The sequence below is a fragment of the Vulpes lagopus genome, chromosome 8, assembly GCF_018345385.1.
Source record: "Vulpes lagopus strain Blue_001 chromosome 8, ASM1834538v1, whole genome shotgun sequence".
NCBI classification, from domain to species: Eukaryota; Metazoa; Chordata; class Mammalia; order Carnivora; family Canidae; genus Vulpes; species Vulpes lagopus.
The window spans coordinates 95,683,354-95,705,194 of record NC_054831.1 but is presented as its reverse complement, the minus strand read 5'-3'; the positions used below and the strand labels follow the sequence as shown (position 1 = coordinate 95,705,194).

Below are 21,841 nucleotides of genomic sequence, written 5' to 3'. Positions count from 1 at the left end.
TTTAATGTAGAGTCCAGACTTCTGCCTGGTAGATTTTAGTTCAGATAGGCTGCTCGTACCTTTACAGGCACCTTAGTGACGGTTTTGTGTTAGCCAGGAACTATGTGCAATCCCTGGGCATTTTGGAGAGCTGGCTTTGAACATCAACAGATAGTGTTGTCAAGAGTGTGGGGAAATGGACATCTTTCTACATGACTTGTGAGAGTGTGAACTACTGTAGCCTATTAAAGAGAAAAATGTATCCAGAAATAAAAGCACTGACTAGTATGAAAATATATAGATATACATATATGTATTTAAAGATTTTATTTATTTATTCATGTGAGACAGAGAGAGGCAGAGACATAGGCAGAGAAAGAAGCAGTCTCCCTTCAGGGAGCCTGATGCGAGACTCGATCCCAGGACCCTGGGATCACGACCTGAGCCAAAGGCAGTCACACAACCACTGAGCCACCCAGGCGCCCACCAGAAAGAATATATTAAGAAATGTGTTTATTGTTTGTAGAAGTTCAAAATTATGTGTTCCCCAGTAAAGGATTGGCTGAATAAATAGTGCATCTATTCTGTAGAATCTTAGGTAACTATTAAAAAGAACACACTCTGCGTTTGTTGAAAAATTATCCATGATTTTTTTAAGTACAAAAATATTTAGAGAGTATTATATATAGTATAAGCCTAGTTTGCACAAAAAGGAGGGAGATATGTGTTGGTGTGTGTGTCTGTGTATGTATTATGGGTCTACATATCTATTGATATAATTAGCATTAAAAAGGTAGGATTGATAGTGAAAAGATGAGCATTTTTATTTGTACACCTCTGTCATTTGAGATGTTAAAATGAGTGTGCTTCATTTCACAATAAAAATATAAAAAAAGAGAATCATTAGCTAGAAATGCTTATTGTGAGCTAGGAAACTATCTTCCCTTTTGAACTTAAAAAAATTCTGAATTTAAATGATGTCTGTTATTCAAACCCCAACAGTATCTGAATTTGGACACTACACAAAAGAATATAGCTTTCTCTCAGCAACTTCATGTTTGCTCAGGTTCCGGACTCTTAAATAAATAGGTTGTGTTTATTCAAATCCTAGATAAGAAATCATTTTCAAATATAAAAATGACCCTTCATGGTACTCTGAACTCCTCCAATCTGTAGGCTCCACACCAGAGCCTCAGTGGTTCTGTTGCTAGAAGTTAGGAAATGGGATAGGAACTGGTGGGAGCTGTGGGCTAATTAAAGCTGGAACTTTGCTCTGACTTCTGCTGCCTTCAGTATCATTTACAATTTTGCCAATCTGTCTCTCGTTGTTATGAAAAACTGACTTACAAACAGTTGTTAAATATCCTATCAATTTTTCCATAGGTCTTAATCCAGGGATCCAGATAGTGGTTGATTTCCTACAAAATGTTTCTAATAAGGAAAAAAAAAATCAGTATCAAAGTCAAAGTGTTAGTGTATAAAGGCCGTAGCTCACAATTTTTCTGTTCCTGAGGGGCTGAGTTCAGTTGTATTGTGAGCAGTAATTTATAAATAAGAACCCACAATTTTTGTGACCAGAAAATTGTAAAGGCATCCGCAATCATTTCTGTCTCATTTTCTACGTATCTATAATCAATTTAACAAACAATTTTCCCCTCGTGAAAATATACCAAATAATTGATTATTTCCTCCCTGTCAGATGCATGCTTGGTGTGTAGGTAAATAACTGATTTCCCAACCCCTGTTACATTAGGTTGATGTTCTTTTAGACATTAGACACAAATGGATTAAACCTTGCTGCCTACTCAGAGATTTGGTTGGAGTGGAAAGAGGGTTTTTGTGAAGCTACAGAATTTCTACTTCATCTGCTTAGCCAGTAATTGGTCACAGCCCAACTCTGGTTAGAAATAAGCAACTAGCTTCCTGTGTCCATGAACAGAAAATAAGGTAGCGCGTGTAGCCCGGGAGAAATACGCGTTTACTTTTGAAGAAAGGCAGCACCCAGCGACCAGTGAGCAGCATATGTCTGAAATCCATTATGTGACATGTTCTTTCCAGCGTTCCCAGGAATGCTGGTCTGACTACTAAGATTTGTTTTTACTTCCTGTCTTTTGGATAAAATGAGTTTGCCAACGGGCTGTGAGTACCTAACGCTGGGGAAGGTAGCTAGATTCCGAAGCCCTTATGTTCATGGATCGCCTTATGCAATCAACAAGCCAATTGATATTAAGCCACAGAGGAGACGGTAACTGCTTTCCTTTCTTCTAGCTGTTTGTCAGTGAAATTGTGTTTTGTTACCCTTTGGTAGCTGCTTTGGAGGTCCTGTGAGGTGGGAGGGTCACGGTGAGAGATTAATTTTAAAATTCAGCATACTGAACTGGTGGGGAAAAAAAAATTAACCAAGGGAAAAGCTGAAAAATATTCTTAGCTGATCAGCAAATGATGATCTGGTTTCAGGGTCTGTAGATTTTTAGGTTTTGAGACATTGTTAGTGTTTGTACTACCCTCAGAATCATCCATAATGAATATTTGACAGAGGACTTAGCCGAATAATGGATATATTTGTTAATGGCTCTTTTTACCAAATACCCAGTGTCTTGTGATCTGCCCATAACATTCCTCAAGGCCAATGTGCAATAAATATGTTAAAATTCTACTAAAATCATTAATTTTTATGTGGTCACCATGGACGCAAGAATAGGGATAGACATTTTTCCTCTAAAGGAAATATCGTTTCCCACATCACACACGCATGTGTATACACACACACACACACACGCACATGCACACACACATGCGCGCACGCGCGTACACACACACACACACACACTACACAGTCAAGCTTAGGCTGTGTAAGTAGGAATCTCAGAGGTGAGCTCAGTGTTTTCATTAGAAGGAAAGAGTATGTGCAGTAAGTAAACCTGTTATGTCTTCCAGCATTTTTATGCAGTGTCAGAACAGGGATGATATGTTTGACTCCTGAGTCCAGAAATCATCCCTCAGTTTTGGTTTTAAACAAAGTCATTTTACTTCAGCATTTCACAGTGAACATCAGACGCATTTTATAAGGATGTTCCATTCTGTTTATGAAAATGCCAGCTCTCCCTCAGTTGATGAATTCTTGGAAGAAAAATCTAAAATTCTAAAACTAACATATTTTGTTGAAGATTATCATTATTATCTTACTCTTCTACTTTCTTTTTCTAGTAGAAACAAACCCACATACAAACCCACAGAGAGAGCATACATTTTGCCAGGTTTGACCTGTTTATAAACATGAAGTAACATTCACACATTTGATTGATTTAAAAATTTTTTTAAAAAACAGTTTTCAAGCCTTCAGAAATGGCTTGGGGGTTAGTTTTTCAACTGAAGAAAAAAAGAGGGGGTGAGAGGTTATGATTTGAAGGGACTGAACTTTTTGAATGTTTTTGTGGGAAAATATCTTATTCTTTTTCCCAGGGTATCAAGGTTTTTCTGTCCAGGTGTAGCACCATCTGAATTTATAACAGGCTAATAGAAAATAACTATTTTAAGATACTTCAGTAAAACATGTCCTGAGACACATGACATGTCTCAGTTGCTGTCTTCTCACTCCCTTCTGTAATTAGTGATGTGATACAACAAACCCTTTAAGTAGCCAAGTCTGCATGTAGATGCTGTGTCCCTATTCATGTTTCCTTATTTTTTTTCTGCTTAAAAGTAATCAACTTTCTATATAAGTCAGAGGAGTTATATGTTTATGTAAACTGATGTATTTGTGCATATTATGTAGACTCTCCACATACTGTATTATAACCAGGCAATTTCATTTCAGACTTACCCCCAATTAGTTTTTATATTGAGCATCACATTGTATTTTACAAGCAGGCACTCTTGCAAGGCATTTGGCAATAACCAGCCTTCTGTAGCATAGACCTTGAAATGTAAAAATGTCAGGTCTGACTTTTCTTTTAGCTTAATACAGTGCTTTTATAGAGAGAGTAAATCAAATAGAAGACTTTTGTGAAAAGATGTGTAATCATTAAATCATTATATTTAGAGCTTTTATCCCATGGGAGTGTGACAACAAACATGTAATGGAAACAGAGGTTGAACGGGGTAGATTAATGAATGAAGATCCAAATCATAGAGAATGTATTTTTACCCTGTAATTCATTTTTTAAAGTTGTACATTTTAAAACCTTTATTTAAACTTCTTTCTAGTCTGCCAAGAAAACAATACACCTGGAATGGTGGTAGGTTAGCATCCTAGAACCACTAAAATCTATCCCAAATTAAAGTTTTCAGGAATTCTTGCTAGCAGGCATCCAATACTTATCAAAAACAGCATGTTTATGTTTATTTTCATGTAGTCACAGTTGTGCTCTTCGGCCAAAAGGAGGTTGCTTTCTTAATTGGAGGAAGGAAGGAGGGAGGCAGGGATAGTAGGGAGAAGGGAAGAAGGGGATAAAAAGAAAGAAATCTAAAGAAGAGGGACTATGTGTTGGTGTTGTAACCTATGCAACAAAGCATAAAACTGAAGTAATAAAAAAATTGGCTTTTCACTAAATTGGGAAAATAAATAAGGAAATCTAATCATATATGCAAAATATAGCTCAATTTAAATCCAAATCTATCCTTATTTATAATTCCTTTTTGGAAAGAACAGCATGTTTTCTTGGAACACAGGGAAATCATTTCCAAATTAAAAATAAGCTATATTAGAAGTGTGACCACATGGTCATTTAATAGCTCTTAATTTTTATTTCAAGCATCAATGAAGACATTAACAAAGCAGTTAACACCGCTAAACCTTAATTAAGCTCAATGTTGAAGAGAATGGCAGTCCTACCATCTGTGATCCTAATGATTTTCCATATTCTTGAGTTTAAATTTTTTTCTTTTTAATTGTGTGTACATCCACAAACTGTAGAGCTCTATTTTTACTCCTGAAACAAATATAATTTCCTTTTAATTTTATAAAACTTTGATGTCTTAATTTTAATACACAGAAATTGAGTGATCAGATTTAACCTAGCTCGTCCACTCCCTTCTCACCCAATTAGGCTGCAGAGTTTTTAAGCATGTAGATCATGCCTTGTTTGTTGTTATATCTTTAGTGCCCAGCAAAGAGCCCAGCACAGATCAGACAACAAATGTTTAATAAATGAGTGATGAGAAAGTGTATGTTACCCATCTTGGCACAGGTAGATGTATCACTTCCCTGGGTGCCACCATATAGAGTCTTTGGCACCATATAGAGTCAGTTGTGCTGTTCTTATTTACCTATAGAAGCTACATGCAGCAGTGACTTTAGACAACTGACTTAAGTGGTTGGGGATCACAGCTTTTGTTGTTACCAATTACCAATTACCAACATGAATGCATAAAATAAGTTACCAAAATTATGAAATAGAAGCCCTGGTTCTGTTCATTCTGCTAAAAAGTAAAACTCACAGAAATGTTTATCAAACTAGAAAACAAAGTAAGAGGAGTGAAGAGATGAGACAGGGGTGGCTAGCACCCCAAAGTTGTAGAAAGTGACTGTGTTCTAGCGCACTGCCTTTCACAGCCAAGTGTGACACTGGGTCTCCACCAGCCCTCTGCCCAGACGTTCAGTGCCTCTACCCGGAGTTGTTGCTGGCTCCTCCTTGTTCCCATCTGCTCCTCTCATACACTTTCTGGCCTCTCTTTCTCTAAATCCTGTAGGTAGGCTTGTTCTATCTATTATTGCTGGGATTAGGAAAAAACAGGATACAAGAAGCCAAAAGACAGGAATAAAAATAATGAGTTTGAGGATATGTTAATCAGCCCATTTCTCTTTGGGGCAAAATTATAAAATTGCAGACTTACATGTTGGACCAGTCATCAAGCTATCCGTTGGCTCAAACGGTATAGTATGTTGCTAGGACTGCCATAACAAAACACTACTGGCTGTGTAGCTTAAGCGGTAGAAATTTATCTTCTCACAGCTCTAGAGCTGGCAGTTCAAGATCAATGTGTCAACCTGTTTGGTCTCTCCGGAGGCCATTGTCCTTGGCTTGCAGGTTTCCACCTCCTCCCTGTGCCTTCACATAATATTTCTCTGTGTGCATGTTCCCAGTATCTGTGTGTCCAAATGTACTCTTCTGATAAGAACACCAGTCAGACTAGATTAAAGCGCACCCTCATGGCCTCACTGATTACCTCTTTAAAGGTTCTGTCTCAGATACAGTCACATTCTGAAGTACTGGGAATTAGGGATGAAACATATGAATTTTGGGGAGACCCAGTTCAGCACATAGCGAATTGTATCCATAGAAATGATTTGCTAGTAATGAGTATAGAGGAAGATAGAAATTGTACTATGATTCCTACGTAATCAATGACTTCATGTCCTTAAAAATGTGTTTCATTACTGAGTATGAACCTCAAGAGTGAGACATTACAGAGTATAAAAAAATACTTCCCGCTTTTTGTACCAAAAAAACCAGTTATGCATTATGAACAACAAATCTTTACCAAATACAACCTCTTTAATTTGGAATGTATAATCATTCAAACACTGCCTAGACCAACATTTGCTTTTCTATGTTCTTTTATTTTAAATGGGTATTAAATTACTTATCAGTGTAACCAGTGGTTCTCAACTTGGTGGGGGGGGCAGGTTACTCCAAGGGACATTTGGCAATGTTGCAGGGACATTTTTTATTTTCTTAAGAAGGGGGATGGCTGATGATATCAATATAGGTAGGGGACAGGGTTGTAGTTAGATACCATACAACACATAGGACAGCCTCTACAAAAAAAAAGAAAAAAGAAAAAAAAAAAGAGTTATTTGACCCCAAATCCCATAGTACTGAGATTGGGAAACCCTTATGTAAACAAATTGGATTGAGGAGTCTTTGAAGCTCTTTGAAAGCCTTTACTTATATCCAGACTATTGATATTTTTTATGTATTCATAGAAACACTTTCTCTTCTCTTTCTCATAGCAACCAATAGATAATACTTTCTAAGCCTGGTTTTAAAAAAAAGACACCTGCCACACTTATAAAATGTCTAAAATATTCTGTGATTCAAACTGTCCGATCTTCTGATTTGTCTGAATTAGTGGCTTTATTGCATTGTCAGTGCCTATTATTCTCTCAGTAGAGGTACTACTAAGATTTCATTACAGAAAGCAGAATAAATGATCTAATACATTCTTATAGCTCCAGGCTAGGCTAGGTGCTAAACATTGATCTGCTTTTCAAAGTGAAGTGAAAAATAGTAAGTGAAATTACACAGAAGATAACGAATATTAAGTGATCACCCTATCGACCTGGTATAATGAATCTCTGCTGGACCCTTGCCACGCATCCCCACACCTACAAGCATGGGCTCATTGACTGTGAATGTGTGAGCCACATGTATGTTTTCTTCATAACCAGCTCATCCTAATAGCAAAGAGCACATTTCATAAAGGGAAAACTCTGAGTGAAAGGGAGTGCTTTCTTTGATGAAAGGCCCCTCTTTTCACTAAATAATATTTCTAATTATCTTTAGGAATTTTTCTAACCCTCCCTGCATCTAGGTAAAAATTGTTGGTGGTAACAGTTCATATGCGAATGTATGCCTAGCTTCCTCATTCTCTCCTCAATTCAAGTAGTACATCCAAATATCTATCCAAAGATCCTCCAGAGAACTTAAATTCAATATATTTGTAACTAAAATGACCCAGGGACCCTCACTGTCTTCCATTTCCTCCTCAATCCATGGTGAGACCAAGAAGTCCTCCTCCATGCTTCTTCCCTTTGGCCTAAATTGCTCCATCACCAGCTGGTGTCAGGTGCATTCTTTCCCCTTCCCTCTGTTGCCATCCCCAGTATGCCACCCTAAGTCAAGCCCTACTGCTCTTTTGCCTGAAAGACTGCTAACCTCATAATTGGCATCTTTATTTTACTGTCATCCCTGTTCTGACTTGTCACCCACAGGCAAATTTTCTCAGATTTCCTCATGATACCTCCATGCCTATAGGAGTAGCTTTTCATTGCCTACAAAAAAAAAAAAAAAAAAAAAAAGTTGAAATTCCAAATGATGATAATCTACTCCCTTCTGATCTCTCTGGCCTTGTAAATTTTAATCCTCACCCACTATACTCCATATTTTGGATATAAAGAAGTACTGACCATACCTACGATTTTGCCTATAATTCCCCTCTCCCTTTATTTTGTTAACCCCAATTGATCCTGAGATCTTTTTCACTAAGCCTTTTCTAATTCCCAAATGGAAACTTCTCCTTCAGCTAGCAGTGCTTCCTTTACTTGCACATCTATCACAGCATTCTCCTAATGAATCTTAATCATTTGATCATTTGTATATTTCCTACCTTTCTTGCTCCTTAAGAGTGGCATGAGGGAAAAAGCTGTTTAGGGACATTAGTGTGGTTCTGGCATGCAACATAAATCCAAATGGAAAAGACTAAGGCCCTAGCCTAGTAGAAGCAAGTGGTGTAAAATCTTCACAGGGGCAGTTTCATTACAATTACAAAATACATAAATATGTGATTACAATTGTGAGAACTGCTCAAAAGGAGGCAAGGGCCCCATAAGAGTATATGAATAGGTACCGAATATAATCTGCACATTTGGAAGATGTTCCCCTGGGGATGATGAGGATTGACGATGAGCACATGTTCTGTGGAGAACTGTGAATCAAGCCCTGATGTGAGCACTAAAGAAACTAAAAAGGCAAGGGCTCTGAAATATAATGAGACAGGGAAGAGGAGAGTGGCAGAAATAAAGTGCAGAAGGTAAGGAAGAAGATGGCTCTTTTTAAAAAAGCAAATCTACTAAATCTTAATTTCATTTTGGAGAGAAACATTAAATAATTTAATTTATTCACTGGAGATGCAATTTAAGAATGTAATATTGGTGTCTTATTTATAATTTAGGATTTTAAAACATTAAAATAAACAGTAGATAATATCTTCCAACCAAAGTTTTGAAAAAAAAAAAGTCAATTGTCCAATCCATTGCCAACTATAAGGGATAAATACAATTGTAAATATTAGCCTTTGTCCATCTGCACTCACCCATCACCTAACTATAGCTGTGCCAAAAGGAGTAGAATGGGACCATTTAGAAAACTTAGAATGTTTACTCCCAGTGAATGCAGGATACTCTGTGTAATCACAGTCCCATCCATGTGTTAGTCACATTTATACATCCAATTAGAGATGTTAAATTACTCAACACTTTGAATTTTTTTTCATTGTTGTTGTTTTGTTGCTGTTACTTTTTAGCCTTCCATAGCTCTTGCACTGATCAAAATCATTTACATAGGTGAACGGGTGCAGAAAAAGGAAAGCTTCTATTATTACTTTTAATTTTACTTTGGAAACTGTGAAAAATGAAGTTGTGAATTCTAACAAAACGTTCCAGGCTTGGGATAGCACCTTGTTGTCAAGTAGTTTATATATTAGTATAGAATATCTGAAGGAGGGGATCCCTGGGTGGCGCAGCGGTTTAGCGCCTGCCTTTGGCCCAGGGCGCGATCCTGGAGACCCGGGATCGAATCCCACGTCGGGCTCCCGGTGCATGGATCCTGCTTCTCCCTCTGCTTCTCCCTCTGCTTCTCCCTCTGCCTATGTCTCTGCCTCTCTCTCTCTCTCTCTCTCTCTCTCTCTCTCTCTCTCCTTCTCTCTCTCTCTCTGTGACTATCATAAATAAAATTAAAAAAAAAAAAAAAGAATATCTGAAGGATGCAAAAGCAAAAAAGAGTGGCGGTTTGTCAATCTACCGAAAGCCTTTGAAACAAGAGTGATGGCCGTGGACTGGATCCATAATGCTGTGTTTTCTACGGTCCTAAGAGGGACGCTACTCCAGCAAAGAAGACAGTTCTGCCCCTTGGGATAAAGAGAGGTACCCTGGAGAGAAGTTTGATGTGAAGGGACTTGCAGATGTCCAAGGGAAGGGTAATCCATTTCCCAGACAAAGTGGAATGTGCTCTGAATTTTAAAGATGGTCAGGGCTCCCTTCATGTGGTTCTTGGTGGCACATGATGTTACTCTCTTCAGAGCTTAACATCCCCAGAGAAATGTTCCCTAAATGCCCAGACTATGTTTGGCATCTATTTATATACTCTTATTTCACCATTATCTTCTTTCTAGCTGTTCTCACAATTGTAATCACAAAATATTTGTGTATTTTGTTGGCTTAACAGCATCTTTCCACATTCAGTTATGGGACCATGGGAACAGGGTCTGAGCCTTTGTTTTAAATCACAGTGTGTCAAGTGCTTTGTACAGAGCCTGACATATAATAGGCATTCAAGTAATTCTCGTGAAGTTCGTTTTTCCAGCTAGGAATAAGAAAGCAATCAGAGACAAATAAATGTGTACCTTTTGGAAAAACATATTAAATTTATTTCAGCAGCTTCTAAGCCTGCATCTCAAGCCCTGACCATTCATCCCATTTAAGCTTGTGTGATACTCACAGCCTAAAACCAGGATGTTTTCATGGCCAAAATTGAACTTATTGTCTCACCCTTAAAATCCATTCATTTTCTGTGCCACTTGGGTGTCTCAGTCAGTTGAGCATCTGATTCTTGATTTTGGTTCATATAGAGATCTCAGGGTTGTGAGGTTGAGCCCCATATCAGGCCCATGCTCTATGTGGAGTGCTTGAGTTTCTCTCTTTCTCTCTCTCAAATAAATTAATACTTTTTAAGAATCTTTTATTTTTCTGTTCCTTGGTTGGAAAACTTAATTGGTTACTACCCACGTATCCAAGTCAGAAACACAGGAGTCACCTTACTTGCCTGCCTTTATCTCAACTCCCTCCATCATCACTGATTTCCCTTTATCTGCCACTAAATCCCTCTGCCAGTCATTTCCACTCTGTCTTAACTAATACTGCTTATGCATGTGATCTACTATCAGAGCTTCTTAAGTGATCTTTACATCACTGGTTCCAGAGACTACCCAGAAGGACATATGTATGTTTGTTGGTTTCTTTTCATTACTATGGTGGGATCCACTTCTCTCCAATACCAGTAAACCCTTTGGGTGGTAGATACTCAGTTCCAAAGTTTTATAATTGACCCCAAGTATAAAAAAACAAATTCCATCTTTGTGGTGTTTCTGAGCAGTGGCTGAGTCAGATAACAATGAATATGCCTAATATGTATGAGGAGAACATTTAAAATTCCCCTAAGATTTCTTGGAATCTGAGCTTATGATTATTTGAGAATTCACAGTAAACCATCTCACAACATGTAGCCTTCGATTTATCATAATACATGAGAGATTAATGTAAGTGTATAGTATTTAGTCATTGATTTTTAATCCAAGCATAAGTCAGAAAAAATATATATGTAGGTATAACTATAGAAGGCTCAAACTCTGTTGGACAGTCAGGAATTATTCAGGTTGCTCTTATGATGGGCATACAATTTCCCTAAATGTGTAATTTCCTTCTAGCCCCTGACACTTTGATTCAAAATATATACATTTGTTTGTACTGTTATTTATTTTTTTAAAAAAGATCTCCTTCCTTCCTTCCTTCCTTCCTTCCTTCCTTCCTTCCTTCCTTCCTTCCTTCCTTCCTTTCCTACCTACCAACCTACCTATCTACCTACTTACTTATCTTATCCATCTTAGAGAGGGAGCAGATGTACCTACCAGTGGGAAGAGGGGCAGAAGAGGAGGGAGGGGGAAAGGGAGATAATCTCAAGCAGACCTCATGTTGAGCACAGAGCCAACAAAGATTGATCTCACCACCCTGAGATTATGACCTGAGTCGAAACCAAGAGTCAGACTCTTAACCAGCTGAGCCACCCAGGCGCCCCTATACTGTCATTTCTGAACAATACATAATAATGCTATCCGATGTAAGATGAGTTAGGTAATACTGCTGTTACCATGGTAACTCCTCTTGTATACAACAAGAAAGCCAAGAATACCAGCAGTTTTCCATTCTCTTTGAGCTCTCCGTCTCTTCCCTTTCCTCTCTCTCCTTTTCTCTCTTTTTCTTTCACCCCCCCCCCTCTCTCTTTTAGGAATACAGATGCTATGACACTAAGAGTAACACCAACCTGTTTTCCAGGAGAAACCTGCTTGTAGAGCCATACTCTGATACCAAGGAGTACTCAGTCATTTTTAACTTGAGAGATTTTGCTTCTAATATATACATATATATCATGTACATATATACACACATACATATATGTATTGTTGTTGTTGTTAGTAAAGTTTTCTTATCTGGGGGAAAAATAATTTGAATCCTAAGGCTGAGAGAAGTCAGAAATTTAGTATGATGAGCCCTGTGGAAGCAGGACATTCTAGCCCTGGGGTTACCATTGTACCTGACTCCAGGATACCTTCAAAATCACCTAAAAACAGAATAAGAAAATGAAATTTAACCTTCACATTACTGGCAGTGTTTAATGCTAAATGGCTATTTTGACTATGCCCTGCTATACTCTCCATGTCACATCTGGCAGTATAGTGGTGATTGGGGTTAACTTACTCAAGGACTATTTCTACAGACCCTCTTATCTTTCCAGGCTGTTGTGACTAAGGCTGTGCTCTAAAAGAACAATTCAATAGAGTTGCACTGTCTGAGCACTTAATGCAAATTCAAATATACATACTAAGCAGAATGGAAGAAATAGATAAGAGAGAAATAACCATGTTAAATAGGACCACTCCACTTTCTTCATGTCCCACTACATTGGATGGATCTCTGTCTACTAGACTGAAGTAGGATATATTCTTTCCCCATTACAGTTATCATAGGCCTGCCAATGTGAACATCTTGCCTTACATTTGGGTTATTTAAGGGATTATCTAAGGTAATATTAACAATACTAGATTTTTGCCACAAACATTAGGAATTTAACCTAAGTAAGATATGACCCCCCTGAAGTTTGTATCACTGTGCCATCAAAAGATATATCTATGTTTATAAACATCCTTATATTGAATTTGAGAAGGAATTCTGATGTTTATGTTAAGTGTAATTGGCTGCTTTTGCAGACATAAAATGATATTAAGATTACATGCATACCAGGAAAAAAAAAAAACCCTGTCATATAGGAAAGCCTTATATGCATGAGCATCCCAGTTGATGATCTAGCTTAGCTACATTTTTCTATTCAACTTTCAGTAAATATTCATTTCGTATCATGTACATGGAACTATAGAGTTACAAAGATGGATCACACAAAGAGCCTACCCTCATGGAGCTTAGACTCTAAAGAGAGATGACAAATACTAAATATAAATAAATGATCTATGCAATTGATATGTCACCCATTAACATATTCATTCAAGAAATACTTGCTGAATAGATACTGAGTTCAAAGCTCTCTGATAGGATTACAAAACTGGGTAAGACAGATTCTCAGCTTTCAAAGAGATCACAGTGTAATTGTTCAAGCAAAACTTCAAGGAAAAATTAAATTATACCACATTTGGACTTTAATAGTCCTCTGGGAGCACACAGGGCCAAACACCACCACCAGCTGGGCTGTTCAGGGAAGACCTTATAAATGAGGTGCTGAAAAAGGATGAAGCATTCTCCTGAAAGGCAGTACTTGAAAGGGTACACTCAGCAGAGAAAGAACTCATATTATATAGCACTCCATAGTTTAGAAAGGAGATTTTCATATATCATCTCCTTTGAAATCATATCAACTGATGAGAAAACTGAGAACCTAATAAGGCTTAAGAGTTTTGGTCATGGCCATAGAGTTACTTACATGCTACAATCAGTACCCCAGCCCGAGTCATATGTACTCTGGGTTCTATTAAGCACCACAGGGAAAACAGAAGTAAAATTCTATGACAGCTCTGAAAAGGGAGAGTTCACTTCTAACTGGTGATGTCATAGAGTGCTTTATGGGCAAAATGGCATTGGGTGTTGCTGTTTGTGTTTGGTTATGTGGAATTGAGAATCTGGCAAAGATATGGACACAGGAAAATAAGGGAACATTTCTAGGAAAAATAAATGAGTGTGGCCAGAATTTAATAAAACCGAGAAGCAATCATGGGAAATGAAATTGGAAAGAGACACTGAGATTGCATTTTATGATCATGAAAATCAAACTAAGAAATATTTTCTAGAACAAGGTGAGCTATTGAGGATTTTTGAACAGGGGAGTCCTGCAGTCTTAGTTTTGCTGGAGAATGAATAAAATGACATTAGTGAAGGCATAACTTGGAGCAGTGGAAGACTAAAGAAACTAGTAGAGGAGTTAGAAGAGCAATATACTTCAGAGGGTGCCAGTTAACACCAGATGATGGATCACAGTATTAGTTTTCATTATTCTCTCTGTATCTTCTATATTTTCTACAGTGACTATATAAAAATTTATGAGGAAAGTAATTTATTTTTTTTTATTTTTTTTTTTGTTTTTTTTTTTTTTTTTTTTTTTTTTTTTTTTTGAGGAAAGTAATTTTTTAAAAGAGACCAGATATCTGGGGCCTAAAACAGAGTGATGCATGTTGTAATAAAATGGATAGAATTGAGACATACAGAGGAAGAATTGGCAAGACTTGAAAACTTGTGCAAGAAAAGAAAAGAGGATGTGGTTTCTGTGATGATACCTGGACATCACGATGAATCCTGGATTTCTGGCAGAAGAGTTGGACAGTGAACAGAAATAGGACTAGGAAGAGGCGGAGAGCAGGTTTGAGAGGAAAGATAATGATTTATTGATGTATAAGTTAATCTTGAGAATTTGTCAGGACAAATTGATGAAGATGACCCAGCAGTTATCAAACCAAAAGTAAGGAGAAGCAGGACTAAAAATGAAAACTGAAGAGGGTCAAGGAAAGATCCTTTGGGAATATCTACATTTGGAAGTTAGACTTAAGTTAACAAAGCTTAGTTTTTTCAAAGTCACAATCAGTTTTTTTTGTTTATTCATTTGCAATTCAGAGCCATAATTTCACGCTGTAATATATCATGCAGACCTCTAAATGAAATTTGAATAGAAGATAAATAATTTACAGGAACATCCAAAAAAAACAGACTTTGTTCTTAAGTATTTTATTGCTGAGATCTCTCAGATGTTGGCTAAATTGTAAAATACATAAGTTGTGAGTGCTTTGTGAAACGGCATTAATTTTTAAATTGACCGTTAATTTCAAATCAAATTGTCCTATTGAATCCTGAAACTTTTGGAGCCAACAAATCCTTACAAAAAGTAAATATTAGTGAGACACAACCAACCCAATACTATTACTACATTCTCAGCAATTAATGTTAAGTGAAAATTTTTTATAAGTGGCACAATTTCCAGATATCAACCAGAATTGGATTGATAGGGATTTGTTGATTATAGATGGAACTACCTGATTTAGAACAAAGAAGACACCATCAAAAAGTAGTGTGCCATTCCAAAGTCACCAGAGAGAAGTCTGTAGTCACACAGTGAGAATTAGCTGTGAGGTTGTGTTCTATCATTTCTATTGTGCTGCTTGTTTTAAAAAAAAAAACACACACACAAAAACAAAACGTCAAAAAAAACCCACAGCTTTTTCTTTTTAACCAAACATTTCTTCCTGGAAATTAAATAGGCTAGATGAGGGTATGGGTGTTATTCCTGTTTATTATGTCAGAAAGCAGTTTTAGCAATAGTTAGATACATTATTTTCCCAGGAGCTTACCTATTTTATTGAGGCCATTTCAAATGCATTTAATGCCCTCTCTAATGGATTTGTTTATCTTTTTCCTGAAGCTCTCTTTTTCACTTGCCCAGGGAAGTTAATTTTCATTTGCCTTAGAATGTGAGGACCTCACTGCTATAACTCATAGATTATGGCATTTTGGCATTCCACACATACCTATAATATGATATGTATATTATATATAATGTATAACTAAAATCCATAAAGAGTTTATGCTTAAATCTTTTGTATAGAGAATTGTCACAAAGGATATTTGTCAGTATTTTAAAATAACAACTAGAAATTGATTGGTAAGGAGTGAAGTCTCACTGAGACTTAATATACAATATTTTAAAAAATTGGAAGATCTCATGGAGGATATGAAATATTCCATGCATGTTTCATATAAATATGGAAACATAGTTTTCTCAGAGTTTCTTATAATGGCATTTGGCTCTAAATCCACTGACCTGAATTACACTGAGTAGATGCTAAGTATGTCAGGCAGCTGGCACAGAGAACGCAAAGACTGCTACTCCCCTTAGTTTGCAAAAAGATGTGAATTTTCTACTTCTGACTGTGGTGAATCTGTGATGAATCAAATGTTTACTCTGACCAATTTAAAACATCTGGATGATTCTAACTTTGGGGACATATTGCTTTATATACACTGAATGCCTGTAAATTGGTAGAATTTTAGATTTCTTTTCTTGATAAATGATGCTGCCTTAATTTTTGCAATACCCAAAGATTCACAAGTGCTTAGCTATCATCCTTTCTTTTTTCCCATTTAGTTAAAATCTTCTACCTTTTATCTATCACACATGTAACTCTGAGAACAGCAAACATCCGAATTATTATCAACAGTTCTCAAACACACCATTTATGTGTGTACACACTATCAGACTATAATCCCCCCTCCAAAAAAAAATCCACTGTGGAAGGCTGTACATTGATACTGAATAACTCCTATTTTCTAGTTACTGTCTCAGAACAGCTCCAAGAGGCTCTAGTTGGGCTGTCTTCCGGGGTACTCTGGTAAATCAGTTCTAGATTGAGACTGACATGAAGATTGAGCTTGTGGTTGGAAGATAGAAAACAGCTGTGAGCAAAATTATTCACCTTTGTGAGGTAAACAATAATAAGACACACATATAAGAGAAGGTAGTTATCATTGTTTTCCATGCAAACTGTAGAGGAGTTGACTCAGACAAAAGAGTGATGAGATCAGTAATGCAATCAGATTCAGGGCTCCCTGTCCCACTGAACTAAGACAATTTCTGTATTCTTGACAAACATCCTCAAAAAATAGGAATCCCCCCCAAAAAAATAGGAACTCAGAACAGGAAAAGGAATAACCTGTGTCCCATTAACTATGTCAGTTGTCTTGTCATATGGTCAGCCTCTTATTTATTTCTCAGTAGTTAGGCCTGGGCTGGCCAATAGAAATATTAAGTGAGGGGATCCCTGGGTGGCGCAGCGGTTTGGCGCCTGCCTTTGGCCCAGGGTGCGATCCTGGAGACCCGGGATCGAATCCCACGTCGGGCTCCCTGCATGGAGCCTGCTTCTCCCTCTGCCTCTCTCTCTCTCTCTCTCTCTCTGTGTGTGTGTGTGTGTGTGTGTGTGTGTGTGTGTGTGTGACTATCATAAATTAATTAATTAATTAAAAAAATAGAAATATTAGGTGAGCCACAACTGTAACTTAAAATTTTCTAGTACCACATTTAAAAAGTAAAAGAAACAAGCAAGACTAATTACAACTCTGTATTTTATTTGACCCACTATACAAAAATATTACCATTTCAATTTGCAGTCAATATGTAAAACTATGATTTAGATATTTAAAATTATTTGCCTGAGTGGCTCAGTCTGTTAAGCATCTGCCTTCTCAGGGCTCTGAGATCAAGCCCTGTATCGGGCTTCTTGCTCAGCAGGAAGCCCTGTATCTGCTTCTCCTTTTCCCTCTGCCTGCTACTCCTCCTATTTGTGCTCTCTCTTCTCTCTAATAAGTACAATCTTTTTTTTAAAAAAAAAAAAAAGAAAGAAATCATGTTTAAAAAAATAAAATCCTTTCCCCGTCATAAAGTCTTGAAAATTCTGTGTATGTTTTATATGTGAATCAATTTAGAGTATACTAACTTTTCATTAATTGTACTTGAACTGTATTTAGATTTCATATAATTTACAGTCAAAAATGTAAATTACTCAACGTGCTCCAAATATACTTAAAAGTTCTCCAACAACTGAATCAATTAATGATTTAACGTTAATGTTAATGTTTTAACATTTAGGTGTGAATTAGTAAAAATTAAATACGACTAAAAATTTAGTTCATCAGTCACACTAGCCCCTTTTCCAGTCTTCATAGCCTTGGGTGGCCAGGGGCAGCCATATTGGTTGACTGTCTGGCTTTGACCTCAGACTCTGCCACTCATTAACTGCATTATCTTGGGGGTGTTGGTTTCTCTTTTTTGTTGGCTTAGTTTCCTCATCTGTAAAATGGAGATAATAATAGTATCTACATTAGAAGGCTATTATCAGGATTAAGTGAAATAACATCAATGATATACATATATGTGAATTACTTAACACAGTGCCTGATACATAACAAGACCTGAACAAATATTAGCTTTTATTATTATTATTGTTTGTGTTGTGGTCATGTATTTCTTTGATAATTTCACATTATCAACTTTGAGTCTTTGGTAGAAGTCAAGTTCTCACCTCTTTGGGTTTGTGAAGCAGGCAGATGCTGGACCACATGAAGAAGTGTAAGCCTCTCCTGCTCCAGATCCCTATCTCCAACTGCCTAGATATCTTGCTGTCAGAGTGTCAGACTGGCTAACTTCAGCTCCCCTTTCTGCTTACATCAGCTCTTCTAAGTAGAACTCACATATATCTTTCTGGGACAGTGCTAGTTTTCCATTTATCTAACCCCAGGAACTTAGAGTCATCACGGAATCCTCCTCTCTCCTCACTCTTGTGAGCAATCATCTGGTACTTCCAGAGATTCAGCATAGAACCCCATGCTTTCCTGCCTTTTCATATCCACTGCCACCACCCCCTCCTCTTGCTTGGACACCTGCAGTGGTCCCCTAGTTACTGAGTTTCAGCTTCCAGTCTCTAACCATTGCAGTGTGCCTATCATATGTTGCTATTGAATTAATCTTCTGAAAATGGTATTTTTATCATATAATTCCACTGTTTAAATCCTTTCTTCACTGCTCATGACTTCTGGAATAAATCCATCTCCTCTATAAAGCCTTTCTTGACAAATTCTATGCCCACGATAAGGGGTCCAAATGATAACCCCCTTGCATGTGCCACTGCATCCCCCACTCAGATGTCTACCACAGCCCGAGAGCTTTATTCCAAATAATGGGGTAACTGTGAACCCTTAGCCCCACAAAGACAGAGGCTGTTTTGCTGCTGGTTTTGCTTTGTGGATTTTTGTTTGTTTCTTTCTTTTATGTCTTGATCTCTCTATAATGCAGCACAGTAGTTCCTTTGTAAATTCTCATTTTTTTTTTTGTATGAGCTAGCTAATGACACTTTATCATTTAAGGCCTTATATTTAGCCCTAATCTATTTTCCTGGTCCTACCTCTGCTTCTCATCCTCATTCAAACCTGACTAGTTTATCTCTAGTCAAACTAGTCTGTAGCTGTCTCAGATATGCTTTCTCTGTTTCCCTCTCTATGCCTTGGCTCACTATCCCCTCTCCTGAAATGTCTCTGCTCTCCTCTTGACCTGACCAAATTCTACCCTCTTTTCAAGGTCTAGTTCATCTTTCTGCCATGGTGTCATCCACAGAGCATCATATTCTTTTTTTTAATAATAATAAATTTATTTTTTATTGGTGTTCAATTTGCCAACATACAGAATAACACCCAGTAGAGCATCATATTCTGCACTGTGCTTTGGAGTAAGGATGGCATAGCCTAATGGAAGGAGGTCAGACTTGGGGTCCAAATGGATCTGTTTTGCTGACCAAGTTGCCCACCCTGTCTGAGGTTCACCTTCTTACTCTATTAGAGTAACAAAACCTAAGTTTTTTTTTGTTTTTTTTTTAAAGATTTTATTTATTTATTCATGAGAAACACAGAGAGAGAGAGAGAGGCAGAGACATAGGCAGAGGGAGAAGCAGGCTCCATGCAGGGAGCCTGATGTGGGACTTGATCCTGGGACTCTGAGATCATGCCCTGAGCTGAAGGCAGATGCTCAACCACTGAGCCACTCAGGCGTTCCCAAAACCTAAGTTTTAATGTTATCTTGAATATTAAGGATAATGTATATATTGGCATTCAGTGAGGCTTCAGAGAAAGTATGTGAGTTCTGTTATTTTCAGTATGATCATAGGGCTTTTAAGATATCTTTTAGCTAATAATGTAGCTTTTAAGATATCTTTTGGTATAAGATTCCACTGTCATTTGGATCATTCTACAAAATATGCTTTATTCCAAACTAGACTACAAGTTTCTGGGCTACAACTAGCACCTAGTTGAATGCTGGGCACACATACACAATCAGATACCTATGTGGTTACTTACAGATATCAAAAGAGAGAGAGGCGCTTTCATGTGTATTGACTCATTTAATCCCCACAAAAAAGCACCATTCTGTGTAGAGGTTGATAATGTTCCTGTTTTGCCCATGGAGAACTCAGACCCGTAGAATTTGAGTCCCTCCCAAATCAATGCAGATCTTAAAGTGATAGAGGCAGGAAAATTCAAACAGCATTTACATATTTTTGTCCAAATCTGTTCAATTCTGTTTTTTCCCCACATCCCCACATACAACCTTTTTAAATTGCTACCTTTGAAAATCCTCTCCTAAAATGATGGTAATGGAATAATAGAGTACAAATCCTCAGTGCTCAGCATTGCTATTGGGAATGACAGATAATACTTGAATTTATTTTTCCTGAAAGAGTAAGAACAGACTATTGGTAAATACAATTAATACTTAAACATAATATGTAAAAAGTCTTTGCTGCAGAGAATAGTCTTTGTATTGGAAAATCCTAAAATTTAGATTATTTTTTTCCAATTGCTCTATAGTATCAGTAGTGTTTAAAGATGATGAATTTCATGTCTGGATCACAATATAGCAACAACCATGCCAAAATATAGAAAATTGCCAGTGAGAGGCACAGAGTAAAGAAACCCTTGCGTAAATTATTGTTTTTAAGCTAAAATTTACACACAGAAAATCTCCTATAGCCAGTGGAGGGACTGAGTTACACATGTACTGAACATTCCAGGGGGAGCAGTTAGGACTTCTCATTAGGGAGTCTCAGGTTAGACCAAAGTTTGTCCTCATATTTTGGTAAAGGACTAGAATAGCTTACCATAAAAAAAGATCGTTTACTTATTGCTTTATACTAATTCTACAGGCAATTTATATGGATGGTCAAGGCAAAAATTACCGGTACAAAGTAACAACCTCCCATTGCTTAAGTTTAGGTTAATCATTAATATTTTTCTATGGATCAATACCCCTTAGAAGCAAAAGATGCAGCCATGCTCTTCAACCCCATATATTTGCCAAATGAGAAAAGCCATGTGCCAGACTCGTTAGAGCTTTGTCACATACAGCAAACCTATAGCTCTTTCACTCTCAGAGAAACTCTTATACTCAGAGATTGCATCTGACTTACTTTTGTATGTCTTGTGCTGCTAAACTAAGAACCTTGCAAAAGTAGATGCCCAATAATTGTTATTTAATAAGTGAGTGAATGAATTAATGAAGGGTGTGCTTTTTCACAGAGAACACTATAAATTTGAATAGGTGAGTCTAGTGTCTTTTTAATGAAAGGATATAGGATATTTTGAATGCTTGGAGTACTGTTAAGAATTTTTCAAATAATTTTAAAACATGACCTTTGTTGTAGGTTGAATTATGTCTTCCCCAAATTCCTATGTTGAACTCCTATTATCCAGTACCTAAAAATGTAGCTGTTTTCGGAGGTAAGGTCTTTAAAGATGATTAGGCTAAAATGAGGTCTTTAGGGTAGGTCCTAATCCAGTATGATTTATGTTCTTATAAGAAGAGGACATTTGGAAACACAAAGACACATACACACAGAGAGAGAAAGCCATGTGGACACATCGCAAGAGGGCAGCCATCTATAAACCGAGGAAAGAGGCCTAAGGAAAAAACAAACCTGCTGCCACTTTGATTTTGGATGTCTAGCTTCCAGAATTATTAAGAAAACAAGTCTTTGTTATTTAATTCACACAGTC

General features: G+C 37.2%; 1 protein-coding gene across 11 annotated transcripts in view; it reads left to right on the top strand.

The window, feature by feature from the left end:
* Positions 1–21,841, top strand: part of PDE4D (phosphodiesterase 4D) — a 1,379,610-nt gene that overhangs the window by 967,527 nt on the left and 390,242 nt on the right. Inside the window, exon 1 of one of the 11 annotated variants that reach the window (XM_041765471.1) lies at positions 1,413–2,224. The exons of the other annotated variants lie outside the window; for them this stretch is intronic. Within the exon in view, the coding sequence (XP_041621405.1) occupies positions 2,100–2,224 (125 nt within the window). The 5' untranslated portion in view covers positions 1,413–2,099. Of the gene's footprint in view, positions 1–1,412; positions 2,225–21,841 lie in introns of those variants that run through there. 11 annotated transcript variants of the gene reach the window in all.